Source organism: Larus michahellis, chromosome 7 (assembly GCF_964199755.1).
Source record: "Larus michahellis chromosome 7, bLarMic1.1, whole genome shotgun sequence".
Lineage (NCBI taxonomy): Eukaryota > Metazoa > Chordata > Aves > Charadriiformes > Laridae > Larus > Larus michahellis.
The window spans coordinates 18,558,896-18,580,543 of record NC_133902.1 but is presented as its reverse complement, the minus strand read 5'-3'; the positions used below and the strand labels follow the sequence as shown (position 1 = coordinate 18,580,543).

The following is a 21,648-nucleotide window of genomic DNA, read 5'->3' as shown; positions in this document are numbered from 1 at the left end:
GGTAGAAGGATCGGGTTGGAGTTTGACACTTCGTGGTAGCCTGGAAAACACAAGTCGGTCATACAGTGCATCTAAATATGCTAAGTGCTGCGTGCCCTCAGGTTCTCCTTCAATTAAAAAAGAATTGAGAGCATTCAGAGCTTTTCAGGATGAGTATTTAGTTCCACAAAGCAAGATTAGCTAACTGGCCTTCCTCTGTTTCAGCACGGCACATGAAAATGTATTAACTATTCCTGCAAGACCCAGGGGTGTAATGAAGTGTGAATACAGATTATCTGCCGTTCATTCCTGTCTCTGATCGCAGTATGGAGCGGGATCGCAAGCTGTTAGTGACATCTTGGGTTAACATACCCTAATGTAATCTTGCATAAATGCATGGAGAGAAAAACAAAATGTAACTTTGCTGTTACTGGAAGGGTGTAATACAATATCCAGCTCCGACGTGATGTAGGTAGGCTGGTATTTTGCAAATTGTGCAGAGAGTGATGAGATCTGGCATGTCACGTTACTGGCCTGTTTTCTGCTGTGTGCTTGTCAGTAACCTCAAATTCATGACTGACAGCTCTGCGCTGCTTGCTTGAATTTCTGCCTTCATCCAATTTATTTTGTAATTTATTGAGACACGGTAGCTTCCTGCTCTAAAATGACTCAAGGAGCGACAGATGTCGGCACACCTGTGACAGAAGACTTTTGGTATGAACAAGTCAAAAAGAATGGAGTCAAGAAATACCTTCCGCCTTGTGTAGAGTACCCGGTAGTGCTGGCTGTTTCTTGATTAAAGGCAGTGATTCCTTAGTCATGCTCTTCTGTATCCGGAGCACGAGCCTCTGACAGCGCCTTTGGATATGGTGGCTGATGGCTCACTTGACACAGCATGAAGGGATAACGTCTGACAGTATCTTGCTTGTTTATGTTCTTAGCTATGAAACCAAGTTTACATACACGTCAGTCAAGGGAGGATAGTCCACTGAATATTTGTCAAAATAGTCTGAAATTTCATTTGGCCTGTTAAATGCGGCATAAGAAAGTGGTAGATCAGCAATAAACAAATTTTTCTGGAACCTCTTTGCAGCACCAGGCCGGTGCTGACTTCAAATATTACCTTGCTTAATCTCATGTTCATTTTGGCAAAGCAAATGGAGAGAAGGGGGTTGGTTACAGCAGCCGAATGAAGTGTTGTCAGGGAGTGGGACTTTTCTGTGGATTCCAGCCCTGTGTTGGCAGACTGAGGAGGAAGCTATCTGAACACTTCAGCTTGTCATCGCGTACGCGCTACCTTGTCAGTAATGTGAATATTCGGTAACAAAATCTGTAAAGCCAGAATATTTTTTTTTCTGGTGTCTTGAAAGAGCTTTATTTCAATAGTAAAGCATTTACCATTTAACCTGCAAATTTCTTTCCGTGTAATGTATTTTATTACTCAGCAGAAGCTACAAATAAGTTACTAATTTTGAGCCTTCTGTTGAGCGTCTGGATTGATGATAGCCACCTTTCTTACACATATGGGTCGTATGGAGTAAGCAGTTGTTAACATTGACATTAATTTCAACAGATTTTGTACTTGTTTTTAGCACTGGAAAAAAAAATCAGGCTTTCTATGAGTTTCATAGGAACAATTTAACAGCCACGTCTGTCCAGAGCCCTTTAATCAAGCATCCCACTGGATTTTCTCATCTGAGGATATCATAAGGATGCTGGTTATTACATGACGACTTCTCTGATTAGGTAGTGCTCTCCACTATGTCAGCTTATGGTCAGGCACTGTAACGTTGTGCTTAGATGACAGATATTTATCCTGGAGGATTGGGCAATTGCTTTTACTGTGTTTTATTTGGCTGTGGCAACAGAAGCAACTTTTAATGGTGCTGTTGGCCAAAAGAACCTGCTGGGGTACATATAGAATGAAAATACTCACCAGCAGTGAAATATATAGAGACAAGATGCCTCAGGATCACCGTAGCTGCAGGTAGCTGGGTTTCTGGCATTGCAGCAGTGAAGCCCTGGTCTAACACTGCTGGGGTATTAGCGGATCACTCAACTAAAAATAAGCCCTTTATAACTTTCAAAGTACTTACAGTGCTTGTTGCAGAAAACAACAGCTGCTTTTGATTCTTTAGTATCACTGAGCATGTGAACCCATGAGCTGAAATCCCTCTTGACAAATAAATAGGAATTACATTTAATAGGAGGAAGAGGCAGTAAACCAGGTTTGGACGTATTTTGAATATTCTGTTTATTTCATGTTGTCTGAAAATTCACAGATGTCCATCTGCAAAGCTTAAATAGGTAGATAACCCTGAAAGATTTAATAGACAACAACAAAGATGATCCTTTGGTTTAAGATTCTTATTTGCTTTGTGGGGAATGAAAATTAATGTTTCACCACTGCAAATTTGGGGTTTTTTTTCTCCACTGGCTGCAGTCAAGCTAAGCTTTTCACTTTGTCTTGATTTTTCTTATAATGATTAGTAGTAACTGTAAGTGACTTCATTTTGCTATCTATAATAATAAACCAAAGAAACAGATTTAAAGAAAAATAGGGTTTTTTTTTTTTTACTTTCAGTATCATGAAGCTGGTTAATGGTGGTTTACAGTAGAATTTGTAGATGTGTTTGACAGTTATTTTTGTGTGAATAGGATCTGATGTCCATGAATTTAGTTCGATCATCTGGCATTGCAGTTTTGAGTGTGGTTTCTTGTAGACGGGACTTAAAGTTATACAAATTGCCAGAGCCCTGAAGCAGATGAGGACACATTATCATGGTAAGAGGATGTAGGTACCTCCTCTCACTGCCTGGCTGGCAAGGGGCCATTCTCGGTTCAGTCTAAGTCACTGTTAAATTTGAGATCTAATGCCTAGATCTTATTTAGAGTATTTCATCAGTGGAAATAAAGCACACTGATGGAGAGCTCATCGCATTTTTGCTACTTTGCAGGTGGCAATGCAGTGATGTAAAGAGGGAAACTATTCAGTAAAGCAGTGGGAGTCTGAGCGTTCATTTGGACCCTCTTAGTCTTGGCTTAATACCCTGGCATTTAAATTGTGTTCTGTTTCTTAATCTTTTCCTTAATTTTGACTTGAATGTGTCTCAGTGTTGCTGTAATGTTCCTATACAGACAACGTTTCTCACCTATTTTATCTCTGCTCTGGCAAGTTCAGTTTTGAAGGAGTAAAGACAGACCTCTTCTCTCTGCTGTTCTGCCCTTCTAACTTGTAGGTGCCAAAGGATCCTGTTATATAGAAAAGCTAAAATGCACAAAGGAAGAAGCAACCAATTTTGGAATCTAAGCTTGACATTGTACTTTTTAATCTGCCTGCAAAATAAATCCCTTTTCTGCATTTCAGAACTGAGATTGGACTGTGGTTTAAATCAGCACTGCGCTACCCTGACTGCAATCACAGCTGCAACTCTTGTCCTAGGGGTTTTCTTTCTTACCTCTCAGAAACTTCAACCCCACAATCAGCCCGTGTTCATGATAAACAAAGTAGAGAATGTTTGGCAAGGAAATCAGTGTGAGTCTTAAGATTGAGTCCCTAACAGTAAGTAACTCTCCTGTCTGAGTTGGTTCAGGTATCTGTCCTCCCTGGAGGAGCCCCTTTTTGGCACTGTGTTAACACTGACAAAAACAGGCTTCACCTGGGTTTTTGAAACTCTTCTCCTGGTGCTGCTGAGAGGAGAATTGCTCCTAATGGCTTGGCAGTGGCTCCACACCATTCACTCGTCCTTATGATGCGTGGTCACTCATCCATGATATAAATTACTATATTCTACAGGCAGTCCCAGTTATAATTCCTTAGCTGAAAGGAAATTCTCTCTTGTGTGTGATTAAAGTTGGCGACCATCTTTTTAAAAGTAAAAATAAAGGCTGCCATCAGGAGGATAATTTCCTGAACAAGGCAGCACAGTACAAATAGCTACTAAAATAGGTGGAAAGGAAAAGAAAGGGTTTGCCTCGGTCATTAGAAGCAATCAATTTAACATAATTAATATAAATTATTGTAAGTGGGAAGAGATACAGAACTGCAGGGCACTTCAGGTTTAAAGTAATTTTTTTATTAAAGTTTCCTAGGCTGTAAAACTAATTGGGAGGGGGAAGGAGGGCAATCCATCCATTAAAAGCTAAACAATCTGGTCTTGAACATATTGGAATATGAGATAATAGTAATTAGGTGTAGAACAAACGAGTTTGTGGAGTTGAGAGTAAGGGAATTACTGAGTTGACAAGCCTGACACTTTCCTCCTCCGTTCTCAAGACTAAAAATTATGCTTTTAACAAAATGTTCCTATGTTTGGTGTGTATCACTCTGGTATGGATAGATGTGTCAACCTCAGTGCCACTATCATTTTTGAAGGATTTCTGTTTTCTATCCTTTCACTTCTCTGATAAAAGTTGGGTATCGTTTTGGAGACTGTCAGTCTAATATTCTCGTAACAGCAGCAGAATAATTTGAAGAAATATAAAATGATGGATAATGATGAAACTGAGTAAGGAGACACTGGAAGAATTTGCTAGGGAGCTGGCAGGTTACATGAAAATAAGCTTGTGTTTTAATCTAACTGCAAGTTAAAGGTCTTGATAGAAACACTTATTTCTTCTTTCTTGCTCATGCCCAGCATAACCAAGTAAACAGTGATTCTGAATCATGTTAGGAGGACTGTTTGTCCTCTAACCGCAAATTTTCGTCAATTCATCCTTGAGATGTTTTCAGAAGGTATTTCACAGAATCACAAAGTTGTCGTGGTTGGCAGGGACCTCTGGAGATCGCCTAGTGGCAGCCTCTGTGCTCATGGTAGAGTCAGCCAGAGCAGGTTGCCCAGGACTGTGTCCGGTCAGATTGCAAATATCTCCAGGGACAGAGACTCTGCAACCACTCTGGGCAACCTGTTCCTGTGTTTCACCACCCTTACAGTAAAAAAACCCTTTTCCTAATGTTAAAAAGAAATTTCCTGTATTTCAGTTTGTTCCCATTGCCTCTCACCCTGTCACTGGGCACCACTGAGAACAGTCTGGCTCTGTCTTCTTTGCACCCTCCCATCAGGTATTTATATCCATTGAGGTCTCCCCAAGCCTCCTCTTCTCCAAACTGAACAGGTCTGGTCAGTTGATCAGTCTCTCGTCACACGACAGATGCTCCCAATTCATTAATCATCGTTGTGGTCCTTTGCTAGGCTCACTCCACTAAGTCCCTGTCTCTCCAGTCCTGGGGAGCCTGGAACTGGGCTCAGCACTCCAGCTGCGTCTCATCAGGCCTAAGTGGAGTGAAAGGATCACCTCCCTTGACCTTCTGCCAGTGCTTTTCATAGCACAGCCCAGGATGCTAGTGGTCTTTGGTGGTTCATGGTGACCACCAGGACTCCAAGGTCTTTTCTCTGCAAAGCTGCTTGCTACCCAGACAGCCCCCAGCGTGTACTGGTGGATGGTGTTATTCACAGGCAAGACTTTGCATTTCCCCTTGTTGGAACTTCATGAGGTTCCTCTCTGTCCAGTTCTTGAGCCGGTCGAGGTCCTTCTGAATGGCAGCACACCTATCTGGTGTATCAGCTACTCCTCCCAGCAAACTCTGCCCCTTCATCCAGGTCATTAATGAAGAAGTTAAACAGTACTGGCCCCAATATCAACCCCTTAAATACTCCACTAGGACTTTGTGGCACTGATCACAACTCCCTGAGCCTGGCAGTTCAGTTGGTTCAGCCCACCTCCCTGTCCGTTTATCTAGTCCATACTTGTCTTGGAGATCCACTGAAGTGAACCCTTTGTAAGTACTTTGCTTTTTGGTCTTTTTTTTGTAAAGGAATAAGGCTTATGCAGTGATGCCATCCATCTGTCCCCTTCCCTCATCCCAGCCTCCCCCTCAATTCCTGTAGCTTTTGAACACACACATCAATTTCCGTCAAATGTGACAGAGCAGCAGAGTCTTTACATCCAGTTCCCATAACTGTCACAAAAGCTGTCAGCAGCAGCAAAGAGAGGATGGTCTGTGAGTGAGCCACCAGGAAAGTCTCCCATGCGAGCTCAGCCAGGACCCGCTGCGGGTGGGCTGCTGGGGGGCCTGTGCAGGCATGCACAGCTCGGAGCACACTGTGTGCTTTGCCTTTCCCTCAGCTGGCGGAGAGGAGGTGGTAAAGAGTATCCAAGAAAAGCTGTACTGGGGGGGAGAGGGGAGACAGTAGTAATGATCATCTGCAAATCTGCAGGCAGTCAGATTTTGCTATCTTTGCTTGTTGAATGTGTCTTTTAAAACCCTTTCTTGATTGGGCTAGATATTCCCTAGCTGCATGGGTAAAAACGTGTGGGTTGCAAATAGACTCTTGCACGCTAAGTGAAGCTTTATTCTGGTAAAGAGAGCTACCCGCAAGCTATTCAGACACCACGGGGAGTTCCATTACTTCGTAGTGATCACAAGATCTGCATATTTTTACTTGCGTTTGTCTGTCTTCCTCTTCTGTATTTAGCCACATTTGAAGTAATTAGTAATCAGACTACTGTATACATGACTTTTTAGGGGATATTTGCACAGTTCTTACTTTTTTTTGTTTTCAGTATTGCTGGTGCTTACTCCAACAATGCAAAAGATACATGCTATGAAGATTGCTTAAGAAGTAATTGAGGTCAAGGCTTTGAAACTACTGCTTCTTCATCTTGCATTATTAATTCTCAAGGTTTACAGAAAGAGTGGCATTTGTTAAAAAAAAAAAAAAATTATAAAATTGTATAGCATGTTGTAGGATGGTTAGAGTTGGAAGGGACCTTTAAAATCATCTAGTTCCACCCCCCTGCCCTGGGCAGGGACACCTTCCACCAGACCAGGTTGCTCCAAGCCCTGTCCAACCTGGCCTTGAACCCCTCCAGGGATGGGGCAGCCACAGCTTCTCTGGGCAACCTGGGCCAGGGGCTCACCACCCTCACAGGAAAGAATTTCTTCCTGATATCTAATCTAAATCTCCCCTCTTTCAGTTTAAAACCGTTATGCCTCGTCCTATCGCTACACTCCCCGATAAGGAGTCCCTCCCCACCTTTCCTGTAGGCCCCCTTTAGGTACTGGAAGGTTGCTGTAAGGTCTCCCCAGAGTCTTCTCTTCTCCAAGCTGAACAACCCCAACTCTCTCCTCCTGTCTTCATAGCAGAGGTGCTCCAGCCCTCTCATCATCTTGGTGGCCTTCCTCTGGACTTGCTCCAACAGGTCCATGTCCTTCTTAAATTGGGGGCCCCAGAGCTGGACGCAGTACTCCAGGTGGGGTCTCAGAAGAGCAGAGCAGAGGGGCAGAATCACCTCCCTCGCCCTGCTGGCCACGCTTGTTTTGATGCAGGGTCATCATTACAAATGGTCTCTGTAAGACTCGCAGCATTTCAGACTGGAGTGCCAACATCACCTTTCTTTTCAGTGCTGCCCTTTGTACTGCAAGCACACAGCAGGTTTCTCCAGCCGGACCACCCATCTCCGTTCCTTTCACCCATTCTGTGTGAGTTTTCTCCCACTGCTCTTCCAGAGACATTCAGAAAAATCTACCAGGATAGATGTGGGCCTCCAGGATCTCCTCAGGCTTTTGATTTGTGATCTGGGGTCCAAGAATTTAGGATGCAAATTAATATGTTTTCATGTTCCACTTGTACTGTGCTGGACTTTGTCAAGTTGATGCAGCTTCAAGGAAGGGTAGGCAACAGAAAGGCTGTTTAGTACTTGTTAAGACAGGGATAGTGTTAGAGCTTACACGGGGAGGCCTGCCCAGATCTTGCTCTCATGATGTTTCCTTCAGGCTGGCTGTGTCAGGCCCTCGTTTGTTAGGTTGTTTGCACTGTAGAATATTTGAGTCAATGCGTTGCTTAAATTAGCATAGTCTTATCCTTGCTGTGCTGTTTTACTTGCTCGTGTTTGAGCTTCTGTTGGACTGGGATCTGTCTTGTCCGTTGGCTAGTAGGAGGTTTTCCACTTAACCTCATTCCCTTGTTTAAATTGATGGCCCTGCACCAGCCCTTGACGTCCTGAAATCTCTCTTGCTAATAGGAAGTAGCTGGTTCTGAACATTTTCAAGAACACTGCTTTTTTATTTCTAACAGTACAAAACTGTGACATGATGAAAGTGTGAGGCGTTTTTTTTAACCTTCTACAAGTAAAATAAGAAACTCACATTTATTCCTGGATACCGCATTGAGTATCTGTTTCATGATTTCTTCTAAAAGGGGTTACAAAACATTGAAGAATTGTTCTCATTAAATGCACCCATAAAGTGCATTTGAGGAATTGAAGTATATATTCACCTTTGGCCAGAAAAAACTGTCATCTCTGTGTAAGAAAACTTTTTCCCCTGTATTTGTAGTGAATTCCCCAGTACTCGTAACTGATGCAGAACTTGCAGCCTGGCTTTCCTGACGTCCGCTGCCACCGCTTAGACGTCAGTGGCTGCACGCAGCAATTCAATTGCGTGCCTATGATGGGGATGTGCGCACATCGCTGTGACACCTGAATTGTCAGCAGGGCAATAGCCGACAGTCAGCATGTGCGTCATTGCCTTTGCCTTCCCTAGCCCTCCAGATCTCTCGATTTTGGAGGGTTAGGGAAGAAATAAGAGCTAGAGCCCCAGCATCTTCCTTGTGCTGAAATTCTCTTCAAACTGTTTGTTTCAGACCACGGGTCTCCAGGTGGTACGAGTGCCTGTGGACGCCGCATTTACAGTTTATGAGTCGGTAAGCGGCAGAAGGAGCTTCTTGAGGGAAGAACTTGGTCTGTTGCATTAGAGGCTAACCTTAGCTTTTCAAGCTTTTACCACACTGGAAAAGAATTTAGCCCTAAAAGGATTTCAAACTTGATGTGGTTTTTTGGAAGCTGTTTAGTTTTTGTTGTGGCGTTTTTATTACTCTTTGATTACAGCTTAACTGTCTTATTAAGAACAACAGTGCCAGCCCAGTCCAAATGCATCTTTTCATAAGAATTTGCCCTGTGAGTCATCGCATTTATTTATCTCCGTATTTATTGCAGTAAATCCTTCACTTCCTCTGCACACCCAACAACCCTGTTTGGTGGTGTTCCCACTGAAATTGTGGCAGCCACAATAGAATACATATTTTGTTTTTCTGCAGTATACTTGCATTTAGAGAACTGCCCTGGGGTTTTTCTTGGATTGCCTCCCCATTTCATGGTCTGTGTCCTTGTTTCAGCCCTTGAAGCCTTTTCCCAGTGAGCATAAAGCACATTAAACAGCACATGCAAATGAGCAACAGCACAGCTGCTAATCGTGCTAACAGATGTAAATAGGAAAAACGTTACTTTTCTAATGCTAAAAGTATTTATAGAAACCATATTCATCTTTCATAATACTTCGATTATGGATTATTATTTCAGGTTCAGCAGAGTTGGTTAAGCTGTTGCAGATGGTTTGACTTGCTGAGGTAATGCTAGAAATGTGGAAGAAATGCAGATGTTTTAAAGCTTTTGTTTTACGTGCTTTAGGCAAGTAGAATGGCTTAAAAGGAAAGCTTTTGCTTTGTGTTCTTTAGAAAAATGCATGGCTTTAAAATGGAAACATACGGGAGGGTTGTTGAGTGCAAACAAGGAGTCTGACCTCTTTCAGCTGAGTTCCCACATGCCTCACCTGCCCGACCAGGTTTATTTGAACATCATTTGACTTGAGTAGACTATGACTTGCAAAAACCCTCTTGCCAGACCCAGGCAGCTCCCATTTCCTCTGCACTTGTAATTTATCCATTAAGATCCCGGATCCCAAGGACATATCCTCTCTTGGGAACGAGTGGCATCCTCATGGGTGGAAGTGTGTTTGTAGCACAGGGGAGGTTAACATCAGTGTAATTGGGATGATTCAGTTAATTTTCTTGAAGGGCTCTCTCTGTAACCCTTTCCAACAACTATATCGACAAGATGGCCAGTGCGTTTGGTGCCATCCTCAGGCTGACCCCAGCGGCGTGGAGGAGCGGGGAGACAAGCGCCTGACATCAGGCATTGAGTGACTGAGCAATCTCTGTGCTCCCTGGTTTTATCTCCCAGGTTTACTTGGTTTTCAGCAGCCTGGGTGAAATAATAAATGGTCATAAGAAAAATGGTCACAGTCAGGGCAAAACCTGAGTTGTTGGCCGCTGCGGCTGCATGACAAGAGGACTCAAAAGTCTCTACCATCTGCCTCCAACCAAGCTGCTCTGTAAGCCAAAGGGCAGATTTGGCAAGAGATTTGGCATCGCATTTGATCTGGGGAATGATTTTCTTTGGGAAGCTGCTTTGCCCTCTTCAGCTGGCTTGGTTCCCTCGCCTTTGCACAAATGGGATTTAGACGTAGTTATCCCTGGCTACCCTGACAGCTTTCTCACCCCGCCTCCTAATGCATAGCCCTTTTTTCTTCCAATAACTTCAGAGAGGGTTTTTTTTTCCCCTTTATCCGTGCTTCACTGGCAAACAACAGAAAGCTTGTGGAAGCATGAGGGAAATGGTTACAATTTAAGGTCTGAGCATCTTGAACAAATGGATGTGCTGCTTCATGTTCAGCGTGCTAATGCTTCACTCTGTCTTCGCAACACGTCTTCGACTTGTCCCCGGAGCCGTGTCCTGGCAGGCAGGTCACTACTTTCACGTCAATTGTGTAACCTACCTATATGCACAGATAGTTTTGAAAAAAGGTCCAACACTTAGTGTTTCTCTTCTTCCCCACAATGCTGCTTTTTTCCCAATAGTCACGGTAAAAACAGAGCAGTGGTTTTTTGGTCCCATCCCCCCAGTAAGAATTGCACCATTTTTTCCCCTTAGGACTCAGCTACCAAAGAGACGTACTATAAAGCATTTTCTCATCATTTTGCAAAATCAGAATTGCTTGATGTCTATCTAGCAAAGGTGTTTAAAATCTGAAGTGGAGAACATGGGCTGTGAAAATCGATGCAGTTTCAACTGCACCTGCTGGGCACGGGAGCCTGTGGGAGATACCTATGTATAGGTTTTCTCCCCCTACCCTCCTCTTTCTTCATGGAACTAAAATTTAATTACAGAGCTTGGCGAATTCTTCAAATGATGTAGAGGCTGAGCTAAATAAAACAATGACAGGGAAATGATAGCGAGGTAGGAACATGAATTGGAAAAACACCTCATACTTGAGATTTTTGTATTAGTCAAAGGGTTCATTCAGCTCCAGTTTAAATGGGAGTGGGTGTGTTGGGGTTGGTGGGCGTGAATACTCATTATTTCCTGCAAGATGGAAAAGAAAGAAAAGGTCACTTTAAATATAATTCATAGGACTAATGGGTAAATCTACCTGGTTATTATATCATCCTCCTAAATCTTTGGCTGGAGCTGAGTAATGTCATCTGATTGTTGCTTGGCTGCTGGTGCTCCGAACAGCCCTTTACTAAATACTTGCAGTAAAACCACAAGTAAGGTCCCAGCAGAAATTGTTTAGAATTTAACCTTGGTGATAAACTTCTGATTAAAATACTGTTCTGTTAAAATAGTGCCTTTTTATTATTATTGTTATTCATTGTTTAACACAAAGGAGTGAAGGGCAGGAGCAATTGAGTATTTTTGTGATCTTTCGTCTCTATTTGAATTTTACAGAATTGTAAATCTAACTGATGTGAAGGTGAGTCAGAGTTTGTTGCAGTGTCTGCGTTGTTGCAGTCGCGATCGAGGGACAGATGAGGTACACTGCGCATCTTCCTGCAGGGACTGGCCTTCCCCCTTGTGAACACAGCCCCCAGAGAGGGGGCAACAGCCTCTGGTCTCTGACATACTCGAGGGCAGAAACCGCAGTCAGTATTGTTGAGTAGGAAGAAGAAAAATTTTGCCAAATAATACCGCAGTGTGTGAAGTGGTCCCAGTAGTGGGTATGTTAAGGATAATGAACTAAATCTGCTTTGTTTTCTTTTTTTTTTTTAATTTTGTAGTTCTTATGTATACATTTGTTCTAAATAATTAAAAAGAAAATAAATTCCTGAGATAAAGTTTCCATTACAACTTTTCCAAACTTCCCTGGTAGCTGTCACGGTGTTTAAAGAGAAGTATTGTGTTTGCTTTGGATAACTGAGCAGATCTTTTTCTGTTTTATGGGTTTTTTTTTTTCCAAATTAAAAGCCTAATAATGAACAAGCAGTTAATCACTACAACTCACTGCAGTATAAATTGTTGAAAAAATAAAGGCTCCTCTCATAGAGGTGCCAAATCAGGTCAGACCTCCATTTTCAGAAGGGTACCTAGTTCTTGAGTGCATGCTTCATTATGCTTTTACGAATTGTAGGCTATAATTCTCTTCTGGTGTTCTGGGCTTGCTGGTTTCCTTTTATTTCTGTAATTGTCTCTATAGCCTCTCCGAAGTGCTCCTCAAAGATACATAATTTGGGATAAATTACCACTCTGGCCAGGTACTGAGGTTGTTTATGCCTTCATTGTAAAATGTCTCGTAACAACTTTTTTTAGTCTGACTTATATTTTTAATCTCATTTCAATGCAGCTTGTTTTTAAGACAAGCAGCAGTTGAGGCTTAAGCGAATTTTCCTAATATTACATCTAGTCGGTATGTTTTATCTAAAGCTAAGGAGATAAGGATATTCTTTTTAATATTTTCTTAATGCGAATCTTTGCATGTATCATTCCGTCTGGTAAGAACATACAGTACAAATGAAAATTATGAAATCAGTAAGTTATTTGAAATTTGTCTTTGGCCAGAGTTCTTACTAAAGTATATATATTTATCTGCTTAAAGATTATTAGTTAAATGTCTTCATATAAACAAAACTTCTTTGTTTAAGTGCAAAACTACACTCAGAAGTTCGATGGGGTGTATGTTTTAACTTTATAAACTGTAACCCAATTTTCAGCTAGCAATATTATGAAATATGTTGTGGCTCATGTATTCTGTACTCTTCATCCACTGATGAATTTTGAATTTCCCTTCGATTGATTGTCCCCATATATGATTTTCACCAAATGAAGCGGTGATTTGGCCAGCCGTTACTCATGCAGCAATTGCTTCCCGCAGTGCTCCTTACATCCTGCTCTTCTCTCCCTCTCTCGTCCCCACGGCTTAGGGCAAAGCTATCTTTCTGGTACTCCCTACGTAGGATCTGTCCTTGAAGGGAAGTTAAGAGAAGGTAAAATGCCCAGCTTTTGTGTCACTGAGAGTATTGGGCAGGTACGTACTGTGTGGCGATGGGTGCTTGCACACACAGCGTCCACGTCCCAGGCGAACAACACATCTCCAGCTCCAGTCCCTGTGAAACGAGTCCTTCTTCCCCGTGGCGTTCCTCGCAGGATTTTGTATGCGCCTCTTTATAATGCAGAATATGTGCTGCTCTGATTAATTTTTTTACTTCTGATTATTCAGTACTGCACGTAAGCAGATGTGCGCATAGTGAAGTGCCCCCTGTTAATCAGGCACTGTTAAGCCATATGGCATGTGAAGATGGAATATTACAGCTATGGGATGAGAACCTCCTGTTCAGCACCCAGGTTCACATGCGGCGAGTATGGTGTTAATATATTCTTCCAATGCTGTCACTTCCTTCATCTGGCGAGTCAGCCTAAGTGATGGCGTGGATTTCTGGAGTGTTCCTTCTCCCCTGAGGTCCTGCTTCAGTGAAGGCAGTGCCAAAAGCCTGTCTTCCCATTTGAAAACTTTGTAAAGGTACTGAGGAAAAAGCGGAGGATGCTCTGAGCTGCCTGTACCTCGCTGCTCGTAGATATTGTGATACAGCAAAGATGCAGATGGCCCTATTGCATGGCCAGTGGTATTTCTTGGCCAAATTTCTTTTAGTGTCTCTCGGAGAATCACAAGAGTAGGAAAGTCCAAGAGGCTTCATGTATGAGATGCGGTGGTGTGGCCAACGTGCTCGGATGTTGTGAGTGCTGACAGTGAGTGCTGCTGCTGTGAGTGATCAATCCATAATACTGGGAACATCCACCATAACCAGCGAGAGGTTTCCAGTGTTGTTTGCTATTATGAGTAATTATTTTAGTTCGCATTGAGGTAGTCCACAACGTATGAGAGCTGAAAACAAATTCGAAAGGTGATATTTTAACAGGCTCGAGGATCTCTAAGATTCTTCTTGCCCAAGGCAGCCAGAGATCTGGGAACAACTCTAATGGACATGTTGTTTATAAGTAGTTACTCAAAAACACTTTAACGTGATACTCGGCTACCGAAACTGTCGTCAGAGGATTGAAGTTGCCTGGTATCTGAAATCTTACTGATGGCATTAGCTCTGTAGTGCTAGTTTCGTGGCACTCTTAAAGTGTTGTGCGAGCATGGAAATGGGTGTGTTTGCAGCAGAGTTAGGAGTCACTACACAGAATATTGCCCTTAGCGGGTGCCATGTTGTATCAAAATAGCTGCTCCTTTCTCCTAAATTGCAGGCAGCCCGTCTCTAAGGAGGAAAGGGATTTCTGCAGCTCTAAAGAGTTGGTTTCTGTTAGAAGTGAGTTGTTGCAGGGCTGCTCTCCAGCATCTGTGTGACATCCTGGCTTGGACAAGGATCAAATGAGGAAAGTTTGTCAGAATTTCGCTAGCGTCTCCATGCTTTGTAAAGATAAACTGTCAGAAATGTGTGCTTTTCCATAGATACAGAGGTCATACAGTAATAGTCCCGTAGGTTATCCGTGGCAGGCTATAGGTATAAGCATGTTCCCTCTGAACCACTTTAACAAACAAGTGACTTGGATGATGAATTTTTAATTCTCTAGGCTGTAATAAATGATGCAAAAAAGCAGTGATTCATTTAGCTTAATGATGTGCTAGCTGTGATATCGTGCAGTTAGCAGGGGGAGGCCGGAATGAGTATTTGGGAAAGAGCTGCCAGAGGGTGCACAGCATTCATACCAGTTCCTGCCGTAGCCTTGCCTCTTTTATCTGGAAAGTTCAGCTTTCTTGACCTCTCTAAAACCACGGCCAGATCTGCGCCGTGCGGCACATGCCACTGGCTGGGGCCTGGCCTCCCGGCACTGGTGACCTGTCAGACATGTTCTGTTGGGCCCCTACGTTGATAGCTAGCAATGGCAAACTCTTTGTTCAGGTCAGTCCCCAGAGGAGATACCCAGTGAGCGCAGATATCTGCTTACAAGGACTTGAGCGGTCACCTCAGTTCTCATACGCCACGTCGGAAATGTGTACTGGGTCTCGGGGAGAGCAGCAGGCCTTTCACTTGATGGAAATTTTACTCTACTGCTGCTGATTTGGGAATCCACCAGTACCGTAGTCCTGCACGAGTCCCTCTCTGACGTGCTTGGGGTAATTCTGACTGTGCTTTCCTCTAGGAGGACTTTCGGAATAAAGTTGAAGATTACATTAAGCGCTATGCGAGATGATGAAGGGAGATGGATGGCAGAACCATGGCTTCCATACTAGAGTTGTCCTTAACTTCAACAACAACAACAACAAAACCAGCCCGGATTGTACTAGTCCCGTGTCCATGTTGTACTGAAGAAGAAAACTAACTTCATAACTTGTCCATGTCAAAAGGAGAGTTCAGCATAAATACAGCAAGAAATTGTGTATGTTGGTTGAAAAAGTTGTTTGCTTACTTTTAAAAATGTTTACTCTTCTGAACTGTACTGTATATCCTGTTGATGAGATATGCTTGAGAAGTTAAAAGAAAATCACTATTGAAATTGTAATTACACTTTTTTTAAACTCTTGCTTAGTTTGGAGGGGGAATGAAGGAAAAAAAAGACAAAAACAACCAGAAAAGGTGGCGTGTTTTTTGGAACACTTCGAGTTGGCAATAAAATGGTCTCCTGTGAACCAAATCACAATACTGTTGCCTTTGATGAGCAGAAACAATATGAGCCTTTTCCAAGAGTCATTCAGCTAAGGCTTAGAGCTTGCCAGAATGCAAGTGCTAAATGAAACTACTTCTGATATTGAAATTCTTGACGATATTTAATGTAAGTACGTTTTTGTCACACGTTTGGAATTTTTACATTGTTATTTTCAGCTCCAGTTTGGGCTACAGTATTTTTTCGTTCCTATTCATTGTGTGAAGTAGTTAAAAGAAATATAGGCTAATCCGTAACTTAATTAAATGTGTAGTATTAGTAAAATTATATATATATATTATATATATTATATATTTCTGTGAAAATTTAATGAAAGGGAGATTTTTTTTTTAAGAAATCTGCCTTTGGCTTTGCAATGTCGATGTGGCAAGGGAGCATCGGATGCTGTTTGATCTGATGAAAGTAAATTCAAGCACCGTTACCTGGAGAACACCTAATTGCATTCTTCAAAATCCTGCACTGAAAGCGAATGACTAATAACGCAGCTGAGAATAATAATGCACTGCACCCCCTCTTTCTAAACACTCGTGCGCGCCTGGCTTTTTGGTAATTTGAAAGGATATGATGCTATAATTGCCTTTTCTGTAAGTAGCTGTATATCAAACACACAGTATGTGCAAGCAGAGAGTAACGTGTACCTCAGGAACCACTCCAGAGTAAATGCCGTGAGAAGTCTACTGCCGCCCGTGTGCCGGAGCTCCCCGCTGCTCACCCACCGACCCCGGCCGCGCTGGGGGGCATCGGCATCGCCTCAGAGACCCAAACGCCTTTCACTCCTGGGATCACGCAGAGGAGGTGGGATGGAAAAGATTGAAGCTTTTATAAATAGATAAACCATAGAAATAAATGCTCGTGTGGTTTCATATGGAGCAAGTGTGTGTGTAACGCTCGGGCGTTGACTTGTTTTTTTATCTCCCTGAATGATTACGCTTCATTCTTTCCTCCGCGGACACTGAAGGAAACCAAAATCGCCTCCATCATTAGCATGGGCAGAGCTGGGTTGTAAATTTTAAGCACGGTGCAGCCTTGCTTTTTAAGTTTTCCCTCTGCCTTTTCCCTTACAGCTTCACAGGCTCCTGTACGCGTTACTGGAGGTCTGGGAAAGCAGGGAAGTGAAATGCAGGGATTGGCATGCAGGAAGAGAGCCTTATCCCGAGCTGCATCTTTGGATAATATCGCCTCTGTCTGTATTTGAAATGAAACATGGATCAGCATATTATTTTAAGCAGGCAACTGCGGGGAGGGATGTTTGCTGCCAAAACAGTAATGTCAGGGAAGGTAAGGAATAAAGCTCTCACAAAAATAGAAAGGCTGGAAAATATGTCCTGTTTTTGTCTGTTGAATCAGGAGGATTCTATTATTTTCAAGGTGCTATATAATCCCTTTGCCATGTTTTTGCCTACCTAGAGGAGATGAGCAGAACATTCGAGCTGGGATGCTATTAACTACCAGAGGGCTTAAGCATCAGTTTCTTCCCACCCAGAACTCACGGAGGAAAAACGTTGTACCTCATCCTGGAAGAGCCATTAGCTCAGAGTCAGAAAAATAAACTGAATTCTTTTTTCCTGAACACAAGCTGGGAGATTTTTAAAAAGATATCAATTTTGTTATTTATTTTTTATGTGGTTTATATATATATATATATGTTTAGATAAATACATGTATAGATACAACTAATCTGTACTCTTTCCAGACACTCTCAATTTCCACTAAGCTGGGGTGCCACAGGGGGCCCAAAATACTGCAGAAATCTCCTGGGGAGCTCGTCGCCTGCACTTTCATGGAGCCCTGCCACGGATGAAGGCAAACTGTCCTATCTGTCCCCAAACTGTCACCGTCCCTTGCGGCTGGTCAGGGGATAGAGGCTCATCAGCAGATAGCACTTGTGCAGGAATCAGCTTCTGTAACTCCCATGCAGCTTTTGGAAGAACCTCCTGCTTTTTTCTTGTGGTTGGTTGGTCTTTTGTTGGTTTGTGCATTTGTTTGTTTGTTTAATTTATTTTTATCCTAGGCAGGTAGCTGTCTTCCAGAAAGGCTCTTCACTTCTTCCTGGCTGCAGGGACCCTAGTCGCCGGAGCGCTGGGTGCTCCCCATCAAATAATGCTGATTTTTTTTTTTTTCCTTAATTGTTCAGCTACCCCTGAAAAAACATCCCAAATACCAAATGAAAAAGGAATAAAATGCCGCAGAGGAACAGGAGTTGGGACCTGGCAGCCTGGGGTGGGCCAGGCGTGTGGTTGGATGTCCTGCTGCCTGGCATGTGCAATTTCGGGGTTTTTGGAAAACGTAAGGGCCGGGGGGAACAGCGGCTGGGTCTCCCAAGGGGAGCAAGACACTGAAGGAGGTCTGGAGTGGTCTGGAGCCGTTGGGGATGGTGGAGACCAGGGTTGGGGGTCCCCTCACCACCCCAGATGCTGCCCAGCCTCCCGCCAGCGGAGCTGACCCCACTCCTGCGCCTTGCCAAAGGGGAGGACCCCCGGCCTGCCCACACAGGGAGCCCCCCCACAGCCCCCGCTGCCTCAGAGGGGCAGACCCCCTCAGCCCTCCCACCCCCAGTGACACCCGTGGGGCAGGGGTCAGCGCTGTTGAGGGGTCTCCGGGACCACGGAGGCTCCTTTGGGTCAGTGAGGAGGGTATCTGGGGTGTCCCCTCAACCCACCCGGACCCCAGCGTTCATGGAGGGGGCTGAGACAAGCACCTGGTTTATTTATGTATTTATTTATTTAGGTAGGAAATGCACCTTATTCCTGTTGCCCAGAGCACCACCAAGGCCACCACTGGTGCCACCACCAGTGCCACCAGCTCCCACTGCCAATTTTCTCACACTGCCCCCCACCCCCCGGGCAAAACCCACCCCGTGTCGGCCTCGGCCTTTCACTGGGGGCCGGGGGAGGAGATGCCTTTCCTGGTGCAGAAAAAAACCTGAAGGACAAAAAGAGAAAGCTGTGATGGTTCCATGGCCCAGGGTTGCACCCAGACCTGCTGGCCTCGCGGTTACGCCTGCCGTCACCTCCCGACGACGATGTGCAGGATTTCAACCCCCCACCCCCTTTCTTTCTTATTTTCTAAAAGTTTCCCTCTTTTGGCAAAATGCGATGCCGTGGGGCACCAGGAGGGAAGCAGGTGGGGAAGATGGCAGCAGCGCTGACGCCCGAGGCGAGCCGTGCTCCCCAGTACCCCAGGAGGGCTCCCCACCACCGGGGTAGCCTCGCCGGTCACCGGCATCCCGAATCCCAAACGACCAAAGCTTAAATGATGGATTTATTTGGAAACCGCCGTGCGAGCAGCACGTGCGCTGTGTGGAGGGTACTGGCAAGGGAGGAGCGGTGGCGTTACTGTCTCTGCCTCCCAGACCTGGTCCCCACCCCGGGATGCTTTTCTGCCAGGGTCTTCCCAAAAAAAAATGGATGCTTTTGGGGTGGGGACCCCCCCCCCGTCCTGTCCCTCCCCTGCGCGGGCGGCAGGGTGTCCCTACACGATGCCCTCGCTGCGTTTGCTCCGCCACACCACCAGCGCGGTCATCAGCAGGGTGACGAGGACGGGCAGGAGGATGAAGGGGCAGAGGATGCCGTTGGGGGGGTCGTGCAACGCCCGGCCGGAGGGGGAGCAGTTCCTGAAGTACTGCTTGTGCACGGCCACGAAGAACTCGTCCACCAGCCGGTTGGGCCAGTAGCAGTCGAGCCTCTCGGCGATGAGCGCCGTGCAGTTCGTCAGCTCCCCATAGGTGCTGCAACGCAGACAAAGGCACCACCGTTACACACTTTCTATTACAGACCTGCGCGTATGTTATTTGAGATTGTCTTTGAGAGTGTTATCTGAGTTATTTGAATTTTTTTAGGAATTTTTTTAGAGGCGGTAGGGATGTAGGTATAAAAATATATGGGTTTGGTTTGGTTTTTTTTTTTAGTTCCCATCAGGTTTTGGCACTTTAAGTGTCACCCACAGCCAAACGCACAAGGCGTTTTGATTTACAGAAGGAAATGACTAGCAGCGAGGGTGGGTTTGTTTTGTTTATGTTAATTTTTGCAGGATTTCGTGGCCCAACCAGTGCTATTAGAAAATATCCATCGGACCCAAATAACCCTCAGGCACTTTTATCGAAGACCTTCAGGAATCCCACCCGGAGCTCGCCTGGCTGCCAGCCTTCGGGGCACCATCCAACAGCCAAAAGGGGACAGAAATGAGTACGTTGAATCTACTAACAATTCTTTTATTTGCCTAAAAAGTAAGGTTTTTATTTTTGAACCAACAGTGTGCCTTTGAAGCTCGTCTCTCTGCAATTTGCAGTGCCACGCTTTGCCGGCCACAGGACCACAACCCATCCCATCTCCCACTGGCCAGCAAGTCCATTTTTTGAGGTTTGGTTTTTTCTTTTTTTTTCCCCCACAAATAACTGGAAAAGCCGGAGCAGCCCTGAGCAAGAGGCACTGCAGGGAGAGGACAGCCCCTGTCCGTGCTGCTCCAACCACCCACCCTCTGGAAGGACAGGTTTTACCATGGGTTTCAAACCCTACCTGCTTTAAAATTGCCTATGAAAAAAAAAAAAAAGGCAAATATATAATTTTTTTTCCCCAACCCAATTACTCACGGCTAAGCCTCGAGAAGCAGAGCTAACCAAAACCCGACTATTCAATTAAAAACCCACCTGGGGGAAGAAATGTTTTATAAGCCACTTCCCAGCCACTCGCCGCAGCCTCTCTGCATCTCGTCAGCCGGGTTTTTGGGCAGGCGGCGGGTGCCTCGCTGCGCCCCTGGGCGCAGGGCAGCCGCAGGGAGGCCCTGCAGAGCCCGTTGATTTAATTAATGGGGCGCCTGGAGCTACTAAAAGCAGCTTCTGCTCAGCATCCCGCTGTGCAAAATTACCATTTCCCGATCCTCAGCATCCTGGGCGGACCTCAGGGGCTAAAGCATCATCAGGAACCAGGGGGAAGGAGTTAACAGAGACGCGAACAAAAGCTGTTTTTCAACCCCAAGGGCCATACGGCGGCTGGCTTTGCCCTTCCCCGGCTCAGAGGGCGCTTTCGTGCTTACACGTGAAGAGCCGCCAAAGCGAAATGGTGCCAGCAAATGAAAGGAGAAATTGTAACTACGCTTTGCACTGCAGCAGCACCCGTGTTTCAGTGCTCGGCTGGCTCCGTGCACGCCAGCCAGGGAGACCATGAACCCCACGAGCAGCGTTGGGGGCCCAGGAGGTGGCCGTGGGGCTACGATCATCTGTCCAGGCCTGGAAGGAGGTCCTGCCATCCTGATGGAGGGTCTGCAGCTGTGCCTTAAGACACCCTAAGTCTCTCGTCCCCGTTATTTTCACATCTCCCATCTTCGTTAAAGCCACCCTGCTCTGGATGGGGCTCTATGGATGGATCGCGGGCACTGCCACCTGCCGGCCCCGCACCCCCCCAGAGCCCAATGGGGAGCGAGCAGGAGGGGCCTGGAGGGAAAAGAAAACATTTTCAGCAACAGCTGGAAGCGTGGAAGCGACAATGAGAGCGGCTGAGCTCTTGGCCAAGGGAAAGCACGTCCGGCTGCTCCTCAAGAGTTGATTTTCTGCCCTTTGCTTACACAAAGCACAACTTGACCATGAGAGTTTTCTGACCAGCCAACTAACAGCAAAGCTGAACTCTCAACTGTAGGCAACTTTAATTTCTTCCAGAAATTGGAAGACCCTTGGCCATCCATAGACACGAGCTGCCAATCACTGGCCAAGTTCTTTAATTTCTTCCGCTCTGTCTCGCAGAGCCTTGGCCATCCATAGACACGAGCTGCCGACCACCGGCCGAGTCCATCCCTGCCAACCGCACGGGTCCTGAGCTGCCGCGTCTCGCGGTGCTCAGAGAACGGTCCTGCGAGACTCCATCCATCATCTGTCCTCACAGGCCAAGCACCAAGACA

General features: G+C 45.1%; 2 protein-coding genes across 4 annotated transcripts in view; one reads left to right on the top strand and one right to left on the bottom strand.

The window, feature by feature from the left end:
- Positions 1-16,019, top strand: part of UBE2F (ubiquitin conjugating enzyme E2 F (putative)) — a 74,445-nt gene extending 58,426 nt beyond the window's left edge. The window contains exons 10-12 of one of the 3 annotated variants that reach the window (XM_074593726.1): positions 8,625-8,684; positions 9,340-9,386; positions 15,238-15,733. In XM_074593726.1, the coding sequence (XP_074449827.1) occupies positions 8,625-8,684; positions 9,340-9,386; positions 15,238-15,328 (198 nt within the window). In that variant the 3' untranslated portion in view covers positions 15,329-15,733. Of the gene's footprint in view, positions 1-8,624; positions 8,685-9,339; positions 9,387-15,237 lie in introns of all 3 variants that reach the window. The other 2 variants (XM_074593727.1, XM_074593728.1) reach the window with 2 other exon arrangements.
- A 2,439-nt stretch (positions 16,020-18,458) lies between these two features.
- RBM44 (RNA binding motif protein 44) overlaps positions 18,459-21,648 on the bottom strand; it is a 46,119-nt gene continuing 42,929 nt past the window's right edge. Inside the window, exon 18 of the mRNA XM_074593507.1 lies at positions 18,459-19,486. Within this exon, the coding sequence (XP_074449608.1) occupies positions 19,231-19,486 (256 nt within the window). The 3' untranslated portion in view covers positions 18,459-19,230. The remainder of the gene's footprint in view (positions 19,487-21,648) is intronic.